Here is an 11,657-nt window from a genome sequence, read left to right on the forward strand (position 1 = left end):
CTATAGTTATGTTAAACATTCAAGGAAGCTAAGTGAAGGGTATACTGGAACCCTGTACTAACTTTACAACTCTTCTTTAAATCTAAAATTATTTATTTCAAAATGAAGTTTAAAAAACAAACCAATAAACCAATGAGTAAAATAAATGATGTTCTCTTGACCCCACTTCCCTTCCCAGCTACCACTCCATCTTTCTCCTTCTCTTTGTAAGTAAAATTCTTTGGAACTATTATCTATACTCATTCTAATTTCTTTCCTCCCAATTGTTCCTAAACACCCACTCCAGCATTTTCACTCCCACCGTCCATCTTATCGAGATCTCCAATGACCTTGCAGTTGCCAAGTCAACACTCGGCAGTCACTCATCGGAACCATATTTCCTGTCCTGTCAGCAGCATCACACAGCTCACCAGTCTGTCCTCCATGAAGCGCTTTCTTCATGTGGCTTTCTAACATTATACTCATCTCCTTTTCCCCCTACCTATTTATTAGGGCACTTTTTATACTTCTTAAGAGCCAAAAACCTCATCAGCCCCCATCACTTAGTATGGGCCACTGACACAGCAGGCGCAACCTGAGACAAGTGAGCATCAAACAATCAACTGCAATAGATAAAAACAACCAAATCTATAAAAGCCTTGAGTTCATAATGATACTTTAAATAATATCAACTCATAATATGCTAAAATTCAGCAGTCCCAACCTTTGTGGCACCAGGAACTGGTTTTGTGGAAGACAATTTTTCAACAGACAGGGCGGAGCTCAGGCGGTGATGCCAGCAATGGGGAAGCTTCTCTCGCCTGCCAGCCACTCCTACTATACAACCCGGTTCCCAAATTTCATGGAAGACAATTTTTCCACAGACATGGTGGGAGTGGGGGCAGGCAACGGGCCCAGGGACCACAGTGCTAACTGATGAATAAAAGGAAAGAAATCAAGCATTGATCCTACCTTTCCTTTACAGACTCATTTCAGGTAATCCAAGCTGATGAGGGACAGTTCTTTATAGAAGAATCACAGGCAATAAATGTGGGAAGAATAGAAATGGATAATTAATCCTTAATAAGAAAATAGATAGAGGCAATGATCAATGGCTGCTTAAACAATTAGGTGGAAGTTTGATGGAGACCTTTAATATTGGATGAATCAGGCTGACAAAAGCTGAAACCACCGATCCATCTTAACATTAGAAGTGGGACAGACGTTATGTGTCTCATATGATGTAACAGAAGTATACCACTTTATAATGTAGTCTTGCAACAAAAAATCTTGAATCTGAATATAAATAAGCTCTAGGTCTAATTACCAGTTTACCTGAAATACAGAAGAGTGGAAGGAGGGTGGAATTGATTAAAAACCCTATAAACCTAATGCAATGTGTGGACTTTGGAGGCCACGGGAGAGGAACACAACACCGAAGGGACTTAGATGGTATTAAGGAAGTATCATTGTTACTTGTGTTGAGCATGATGATGACACTGTGGTCATGTTGAAGTGATGTATCTGTTAGAGATATTATATACTGAAGAATTTACAAGTGACATATAATTTCTAGGATTTGTTTTAAAACACACCAGCAGAAACAACAGCAACAACACAAAGAAGTTGAGGGCAGACAAAAACAAACAGCAGAATGTTGATAGTCACTGAAACCAGGTGATGGATGCATATGAAGTCACTTTACTATCTCCCCTACTTTGGTGTGTCTGAAATTTTTCACAGGACTGTTTTTTTAAAGTAGAGGACACTGACCAGAACCAGGGTCCTTGGAACATCCTTATCTTAGGACTCCACATCCACCCATCCACCTACAGACAACCTGTTGGTGATAAAGTGCTCCCTGCCTCACTGAAAGCCCCTTTGATGGTAAACTTACAGGGAAGGCCAGGTGTTTGCTCCATTTTTTGGTGAGCAATGGTGCTCATACTAACATTTAAAATTTGAGAAAGACACATATATCAGACTAACCTAATATCTTGAGTAGACTGTGAGAGGGTCTCATGTCACAAGAATAAATAACTTCTCAAACTCACAGGGCCAGGAGATACTTAAGAAGTCCTTTAATCCAGCCCATCAGCTCTTGGCAGGCCCTTTCACCCACATAACAAGTATTTATGAAGTACTTCTTATGTGCCAAGCACAGCACACTAAACAAGACAGGACCCTACCCACATAAAGGTTGCAAGTCAGTAGACCAAATCTAAGATATCCAGCCTCTTGAAATCCTTTCTGAATAGGACAAGGAATAGCATACTAACAATAACATGCTCACGCAGTGCTCTAAGCACCGCATATGTATGATCACATTGAATCCCCTGTAACAGCCGTATGAGGTAGGTAGTAGCATGATCCCCTTTACAATTAGCTGCAAGTATGTAATTTTATTAATAAATGAGGCATAAAGCAGTTAAGTGATGTGCTCAAGGTCATCTAGTAATTGGTATAGGTGAGATGTGAATCCAGGCAGTCTGGCTCAAGGGCTTTCTCTAGTCTATACTCTGGGCCACCAGGTTATAAATTCCAAGCCACCCTGGCTGGAGTTACTCAACTTGAGTATTGAAGAGATATGGACGGACCTGGCAGACAAGGACAACAGGACATTACTGGCCAGCAGACCAGAAAATGCTGTTTACCACTTAGCACCAGAATGACAGAGCTGAAAGGAACAGCCTTAGCAGTTCACGGACAGTGACAGTGAGGTGGCAGGTAGAGCTGGGTTCTCCAAGACAGGTGGCCCTTGCTCTCTGACAAGAGCAGGCACACAGCCATGGTGCTGACTGAACAGAGGTAATGGGTGGTACCTCACTATGTTCCCACCCCAGGTGCACTGAAGATGCTCACCTTGTACCTCTACTCCCGGCACAGAGAGGCCTGGGCTGGGCACTTTCCCCATAGCTGTGGGTCTTCTCTGCTCACTGCCTTCACCAGCTGACAGAAGAGCCCCTTGATGATTCCACATCTCTGAATCTCACTGTGCTGTCCTCCTACACCTCTTAAATACTCAGCCAGGACACTCTGGGGCCAATCGATAAGTCAGGGCTCCTTGTAGCAGCCCAGAGCGTCACACATTCCTCTCACCTCTGAAATACTTGTGATCATTTCCTTGAATGGACTATGATATTCCCATCAGACCAATGGCTCCTCCCTTCTTCCCTGAATTCAAATCTGGGATCAAAATAGTTGACAAATGATCTCTGCTTAAAACTTGACAAAACTCAACAGGGCAGAGGCTAGAGTGGTGATACCAGCCATCTTCAGAAGGTCCTGTGAATCAACTGTGTTTAAGCCCAGAAGTCCCTGGCAGGCCTGCAGCAACAGAGATAAGAAAGTGCAACCTGTCTTCTCTCATCAGCTCAAGAAGGGAATCTCAACTGAAGCTCCTGGCTCTCCAGTACTGATCTATCCTTCTTCCCAGGCTCCCTTCACCCTCCTGTGTTCCCCAAGCAGGCAGCCTAGGGCCCAAGGCTGCTCATCACAAAAAGAATAGTCTCACCTTAGCAGATGGGCTTCTTTTGGATTTTTAAAATCTAAACAAAGGTAAGAATTACAGTCTGCTTTCTAGCACTTTCATCAGAGCAGCTCTGGGATGAGGCTCCACCATTCTTTCTATCTACCTTGGGGGATTGCCTCCCAAACCCAGACTCAGCAAGAGTTGAAACATTAGTTGCTTTCTTTCAGTCATTCAACAAGTACGTGTTAAGTAGCTGCTCGTGCCAAGAACAACCCTGGTGAAAGAATGAAATAAAAAGTAGAGAAGCAGGATTTGGAAATGGCTCTATACACCCTAATCAATCCTAAGTACATTTCTACAGCCAGCCAGCGCAGTCACTGAAGACAGATTCAACATGGAACACAACGGTTACCAATGCCTTTGTCCCAAACAAGAATCCGCCTCCAATAGCGTGTTAAGGCAGGCAGCCAAGACATAGAAAGGGTTTCATTTGAGAAGAAACTAACAATTAGGATACATACTTAGGATATTCATTAACAAAAAAAGCAAATATGCTGGATATTCAACACCCTAAAGCAGTGTTCCTAACAATTTTCCATTTCCAAATTCAACCTTGATGGTCCAAATAAGGCTGCAGGCCATGGTAAAGTAAACAAAGGCATTAAATTTGAAGAATTTTCAAAGTAAAATTATTAAGAATGTATTTAAATTATAAGTTTATCGAACATAAGATACATAGATGGCTGTCAAATAATTTAAAGCTAGCCCACAATTCACATACAAAACCGTATTTTCCTATGATTTAATGTTAAGTATATATCGTTCAATTGCCTAAGGGAAAAAGAAAATCTATATTAATCAATTCATGGTACATGATGAGATAGTTATTAATAAAGAAAATCAATATAGTAAAATATAGTTTGATCAATGAGGTTCTTGGAAAAAGTTTACCATTTAAGTCTGTCGGCTGACTTTTCTTTTATTCTCCAGCTGGTCGCTTACTTCACAGCCTTAAAAAAGAAGACAACTAAGCAGAGATCAATTCATCTTACCACAATGACATCTCTCTCTTACTATCCTGAGAAAATCTCACCACCTCTTTCTCTTTTCTGCCTTTGCTTGCTTCTACCACCACTTCTCAAAGCAAATATGTTCTTTGGGAACATGGCTATTTTCCAATTGCTTGGAGAAAAAGTCCGTCATTGGAGGTGGGCCACAAATATAGAACAAAGTCTCTTTTGAAATATGATCTCTTATCTCCTTTTCTGTTATTCTTCCTTCTACCAAAAAGAATAAACACCAAATTAAGCCAGATATGTTGGTATTCGTAAATGAGGAAGCACTAACCACAATTCGGCCACAGTGTTTATTTGCAGTAACTCAAGCTCAATGAGTCTAGTCTTGAGCCATTCACACAATGGCTTCTGTTGGCATCCTGGGCCAGACCCAAGCAGGGGGCATCTCCAGGCTGGCTAACCCATGGCAAGCAAAGTGGGAAGCTAATCACAATGCACACTTCAGAAAGGGCCAGCTAGCTTACTGTTCTTTGGTGGACATGCAAAACTGCCTTTACCAAAGTAAATAAACTTCTATAAAAATCCTTCCAAACGGGGAATCATGAGTAATTTAACTGACCATTAATGGCAAATGCAATCAATTCAGTCAAGGCTGGAATATAAATTCTTTATATGTACACTACAGTGATAACACAAAGGCCCCCTAAAAACTGTGGAAAACAAATTTTTAATATGGGCAGTAGAAACCTGAACATAATAAGTAAATCCAACTAAATTATCTCCTTATTTTTCCATGATGAATCATCCCAGTTCCCCAGGTAGTGACATTCCCAACCAGCAACTCTCAACAATAAAGCATCTACATTCAACCAACTGGCATGTCCATTAAATAACTGCATGGGGATAGTCAAAATATGTTTAGGGACTCACCCGTGATATATGGCTTGAGTTCTGCACTGATTTGTGTAGTCTGTTTTGTAACATGCAAACTGCATGCAATCTTCTCAGGAAATTCATTTACTAAATCGAGGATATTTTTCTGGAATGTCAAACATATTTGGTCACACTACAATTTTAAAAAATAAAAACAGATGTGCACAACCATTGACGCTGAACCTCGACTCCCATTCTGCACACGTCTGCCGCTCTTGCTCTCTACTTAGAGAGATATTGTTTGCAGCCTAGCAGGCCAGAGCATTCAAAGTACAGAGGGGCTATTTGGCTTTAATTGAAATCTGAATATGCTAACAAGCATATTACCAACTCTCCGGGAGTTTTTTCTTTTTCCTTTTTCTCAAGCATTGGCAATTAAGCAGCAGTTTCACTGACCACAGTTGTGTCTTTTAACTGTTTCTGTTCTTTTGTTCGCTCCTGCAGCTGCAAAAGCAATCCCCAGTGAAAGCCTTCCCCATCAAATGTACTCAGCTTCAACAGATGCAACTGATGGGGTTTCATTTACGCAGCTGGGTCTGAACTGTCTTAAGTCTTACCTACTCCTGTGACACTCAAGCCCACTTTTAGGCTCTCTAGACTCTCTGCAGAAACTCCAGGCCATGGTGACGTCTGTTTGTCCAACCTCCAGATTCCATCCCACCAAAACCTACCCTTTCCTGTCACTGAACTGGAAGCCTCCTCACTACTAGCAGTTTTAATTGTCCTGGGTAAGATGTGTTAGTTAATTTTCATTTCAACATGATTAAACCTTGCCAAGCCTTTTGTTTGAATATTTGCAGAGAAAATGAACCTCGAGAAGAAATTTTCATGAACAATTAATACCACTATACAAGTTTGCTTACAGCAAGCTATGAAACATACACTTCCCCCCTTACCTTAAACAGGAGTTCACTAGTATTTTTTGCACTGTAGAATAGTTTTACTGTTCCTATCTTATATCCACTTCCTTTGTTTGCCCGCTGTCTGTGGAGATCTGCTGAGTGCCGCAGGATGGAAAGCAGGGGGTTAATTCCAACTCCTCCTGCAATCAACACGAGGTTTCTAGAGGCATCTGTAGGCTGAGGGTCAAAGAAGAACTCTCCACCCACTCTCACAGCCACTTCAGAGTCAAGTGTACACTAAGGCAGAAATGAAAAGATCCTTTAGTCCTTTAAAGCACAGGTCTTAAGCCAAAAGTTCTACTTTAATAAAACTAACTGGGTCTACTGCATGCATTTTTATCAGTATTTAGAACTATTTCTACAGCTTGCTTCCAATTTTCCTGGGGCCCTGTGAATTGATTCCACTTTTCCATTATATAGGCATTTGCTACTCTGCCTTCATAATCCATGCTGCACAGCCACTCCAACATTGAGAAAAAGAGACACGCTTCAGTTATTTTGCCATTTGTTAACTTCTTAAGTGATGAACTGCATTGAGAAAAGAGGCAATGGACTCGCAGGCAGGTGACAGCTCTGAAGTATGGATCTCCCTTATCTGAGTGGTGCTCCTGCGTCTGATCAAAGCTGAGAGGCAGGATGGTGTGAGTGTCACTACACTGGCTGTCCTGGGCTCATCACGTCTGAGAAGTATGAGTGGAGGGACTCCCCACTGACCCCCATGGGGCACAGCCAGACCGGCTCTATAGGCTTAGCTCAGCACTGCAGTACTACTGATCAGTGCTGTTCCGTTCTCCCTAGAGCAGCAAGAATAGGCAGCCAGAGGCTCCACATTAGGAGGTGAGTATCACAAAGACCAACCTAGGTAAAGTACCTACTATTTGGTTAGTCATTTATACCAGAAATATCATCAGAGTTGAGTGTACTGGTTCTCAATGGGGTGATACTGCCCCTGACAGGGGTGTTTTGGAAACTTGTGGTGACTTTTCTTTATTGTCACAGTGATTTGGGGAACCCAAATGGCATTTAGAGGGCAGGGCCAGAGATGCTAGAGATCCTGAAATTAGTAGTGTCCTGGAGCTGGCTCCTACTAAGCTAATGGTTAAATGTGCAGGAATTTTGTGAGCCAGTTTCTACTGGCAGTTTGAAATCAGTCATTGTAGGAGTATTTACAGCACACAAATCAGCAAATGATACAAGTCGGGGCTTTTTAAAAAATTTAGATAGCCAGTTACCAGCACACCATTATCTGTACTACAGGACTGTCCTGCACAACTTCTGAATAGCCCACAGGACAGTCACGTAGGTGAAAACCGGGTTGTAATGATCCGAGACCAGACCCTGACTGACTTTACAAATAAACTCAAAGTATTTTTTGCACCGATCTAAGTTGGTCCTAATTTTCCAGGATGTAACTACCACATAGACTGTACTTTGTTGTGTTCAGAACTTTAGCAAGCATGTTCAGTGTTCTAGAAAACCACATCATAGATGGTGTCATGTGTGCTCTCCTATTACCCACAGAACACACATGTAGATGTATCATCTGCATTTGCAGACAGTGTATTCACAGTGATTCTATGATTAGGAACAACCATCTGACCATTCATTCTATCTTCTAGTTTAGATATGCCCAATCATTTATATATTGAAATACATATCCTTTGATTATAGATCACTTTCCTTTACTTCTCCTTTGTATTACAGTTAGATAATTATGTTATTTTTTTTTTAAATTTCATGTGTTCATAACACTGACTGTGAAATTCATTTCAAGATAGTTCTAGAAAGGGAGCATTGGCGCTAACAGGGTTGGTAACCCCTCATTTGGATAAAAACACACTGACTTACGAGTCAGAAGACTGAATTTTAATCACAGCCCCTATGAAATCCAGCAAGTCCCCACCTTCTCCAAGTCTCTGTTGCCACACCTGGAAAATGGGTAACAGCATCTGCCCTGCCCACCTCACAGCGTTGCTGTGGACATCAAATGATTCGCAGTGGGGGAAAACTCCCTGCTGGTATCAGGCTCTACATGAGAGGGTATTTTAGTCACTGCGGTTGTCATAGAAGAAGTGCTTGGGGTACCTGTTTCCTTCTTCTCTGTCACTAAAAAACAGAATCCAGGGCCTGTGGGACAAGATGGAGTTACTGCAGGTCCTAAAGTGTGGGCTACAGCAGGTCTGAGGCCATGGCAGCCTCCTCGGCTATCCGCAAATCTTATTCAGGGCAAATGACATGACGGTCGGCACATTAGCGGGAAGACAAATACGGAAAAAATACTATGAAAACGGCAAGCAATTTTTTGTCCGTCACTGATGGGTTACATATACCACTGAAATTAATGGCAAAAACACACTCTGGGAGGTGGATGGAAGCATGGTGCCTCTTGAACAGCATCGTTGGCTTCACTGTATGACTGATGATCCTCCAACAGCAAAACCACATACTGCTTGTAAATTCATTTGGACAAACCATAAATTCAACATGAGCGGCACCCCAGAACAATATGTACCTTACTCCACCATTACACAGAAGATTTAGAGTGGGTCCCACCTTTATAACCCCTTGTAAGTAAAGACAATGAAAAACAGTTTAAACATGAGGCTTTTCATGTAAATTGCACTTTTACTGCTTACCATTACTTTGATTAAAAAAAAAAACAAAAAAAAAACCAGAACTCAAGAAAAACAAATTTTAAGAGCACAGATTTCTCCTTACACGTTCCTGGCATAAATCAACTGAATTAACTCCCTCCTAAGAAGTAATAACATATCACATGCTTTTTGAGGACCAAATCTTTAGCGTTTACACCTTGGCATCTAATATGGTAGGTGAGCAGTAAATACTTTTGGACATGAATTTAATTCAGTCTCTACAACTTAAAGATGAGTTAAACTTAGAGAAAATCTAAGAAAAAAATGAAAATTATTTGAATTCACAAAACATGTCCTTTTTGGTAAAGTACTGTTAAATGAATGGAAACCCTTTCTCTGAGGGGGAAAAAAAGTCTGAACTTAACTATTTTAAATATGTAGGAGATTTTTATGTGAATTATGGTAAGTGGGTTTTCATTTTTGACAAAAGAAATTAGCAGCAAGAGAGCATTTGGTTAGGAATAACTAAAATCTACGAAGTGCTACACTGGCTACCAAAGTGCTTTAAAATGCTCCTTCCTTTCAAGTCTCGAAAATAGAATCTAAGACACAAGAGGCTCTGCCTAATGATAACAATGGATTTCATCTTCCTATGAACTCCCTCCCTCCCTCTCTCTTGCTTGCCTGTACACTTCTCTCTTTATAAGAATCTGGGAGTGAAAGATACTGAGAAATGAAAGAGAAATAATTTTCTCCAGTGGCCATCTCTGGCATGCTTAGTAATGACAACGAAGAAAGCTTTTAGGTTACTGCTTTTAGAAATTAGAGTATTTTCAACCCTGAAGTTGGCAAGAATATGTGCCCCAGGGAAAGATAATACTCAAGAAGCCTGTCTTCTCTTTAATGACAAAATAATCTCCTGTAGGTCTATATTCTAATTTGCTGCATCTGGAAAGAATCAAAAGCCACCTTTGTCTTTCGTTGATCAATAAAAACTGCAAGGGTAGCATGAACACAAGATTCAAAGTACTGTGCAGTATAACATGTAAGTGAGCAAAAGGACGTTACCTTCAATTACATAGCAATGTATCTAATTTGGGTATAGATTTTCTACTTGTGAAATAAACAACCTTTCCACAGCAACTGGAGCCAAGCACACAATAGCTGTCTAGAACCCTTTACCCTGCCAGGAGTTTGAGCCAAAGCAGATAAAATAAAGGAAGACATTTATGGCACTTTATTCCATGTCCCAACAGAGCAGCCTGCTGCCACCCAGACACTCACGTGCCTCCATTGTCCACTCTAATAGCTTAATAAGACAAATCCTCAGGAGAAAAATAGCCACCTGGAAATGGTTCCAAGAAAAATCTGCCCTCGTAAAGGCTGTTTGCAACTCCCACTGGGCAGAGTAGAGCAGGCACTACAATCAGGATGTGCATTCAGGCAATGCCACTTTGAGATTTTCTACAGCCTCTAAAAATAAGTTCCTTCATTGAAATGCCAATGAGGCATGAAACCAAGTGGGGAGCTGTGGACCAGGACTGGGCCAGGTCACATGAGGACCACTGGGAATGGGTGGGGAGGTTGCTCATGGCACTAGGAGCTGGGATGGCCATGCTCACTTCAAAACCCTGAGCAAGGGGCATGTGGACACCCCGTTGGCCCCACCCCAGCAGCACACTATAGATCCTCAAGAGCAGCTTAGAGACAGTAATGGGTGGAAAATCCACAGAGAATCTGAAAAGGAATGAGGCAGCTGGGGCAGTGTTGAAAGAGAGACTCAGGTTGCAGGGTAAAAATGTGACGGGATACATTTACAATGGAAATGCCAATGTGAGTACCTGGGGGTTACTCTGGACAGACACAACCTGACAGGTAAACCACAAGAATGTATTCATATGCCCTTACAAAATTTTTAAAAAGTATTTTTTAAATCCTCTTACAGTAACACTTTTTTTCTTTTGGTGTACAGTTCTATGAATTTTAACACACATATAGATCTGTGTAACTACCATCAGAAGATATAGAACAGTTCCATTGCCCCCCAAAACTCTCCTGTTCTATCCCTTATGTTCACAGCCTTCCTTACCCCAATCCTGCTCAACCACTCATCTGTTTCCCATCACTATATTTTTGTCTCCCAGAATGTGACAGAAATGGATTTTACAGAATGTAAACTTTTGGGACAGGCTTCTTTCACTCAACATAATGCCGCTGAGATTCACCTAAGCTGTTGCATGCATCAACAACATTTTTATTGCTGAACATAGCCCACTGTACGAAATATCACAGTTTGTTTATCCATTCACCTGCTGAGGACATTTGGGTTGTTTCTAATTTTTGATAATTATGAATGAATCTGCTATAAATATCCATTTTAGGCGTTTATATGAACAGAGCTTTCATTTCTCTGGGATAAATACTCCAGAGTGGTATTGCTGGCTCATTTGGTAAGTGTATATTGAACTTTATATATGAAACTGCCAAAATGGCTGTACTATTTTACAGAATGGCTGTACTATTTTACATTTCCGTTACCCATATAAGAAATACATGAGTTCCAGTTGCTCCATATCCTCACCATCACATGGTATTGTCAATGCTTTTAATTTTAGTCATTCTAATAGGTCTGTAGTGCCTTTCCCTAACGGTTAATGATGTTGAACATCTTCTCATTGTTTATTTGCCATCCCTAAATTTTAGCCAAGTGTCTATTCAATCCTTTACCCATTTTTAAAAATTATGTTGTTGTGTTTTCTTT

General features: G+C 41.0%; 1 protein-coding gene and 1 pseudogene across 3 annotated transcripts in view; one reads left to right on the plus strand and one right to left on the minus strand.

Annotated features, from left to right (window-relative positions):
- Positions 1–4,527: 4,527 nt before the first annotated feature.
- The window catches only part of OXNAD1 (oxidoreductase NAD-binding domain containing 1), a 39,962-nt gene continuing 32,832 nt past the window's right edge, over positions 4,528–11,657 (minus strand). For all 3 annotated transcript variants that reach the window (XM_012663668.1, XM_012663678.1, XM_012663687.1), the window contains 3 exons: positions 6,297–6,539; positions 5,398–5,506; positions 4,528–4,731 (listed from right to left, as the gene is read on the minus strand). In XM_012663668.1, coding sequence (XP_012519122.1) covers positions 4,577–4,731; positions 5,398–5,506; positions 6,297–6,539 — 507 coding nt within the window. In that variant the 3' untranslated portion in view covers positions 4,528–4,576. The remainder of the gene's footprint in view (positions 4,732–5,397; positions 5,507–6,296; positions 6,540–11,657) is intronic.
- LOC105825376 lies at positions 8,442–8,863 on the plus strand (annotated as a pseudogene).

This window comes from Propithecus coquereli, unplaced genomic scaffold (genome assembly GCF_000956105.1).
Source record: "Propithecus coquereli isolate 6110/MARCELLA unplaced genomic scaffold, Pcoq_1.0 Scaffold12, whole genome shotgun sequence".
NCBI classification, from domain to species: Eukaryota; Metazoa; Chordata; class Mammalia; order Primates; family Indriidae; genus Propithecus; species Propithecus coquereli.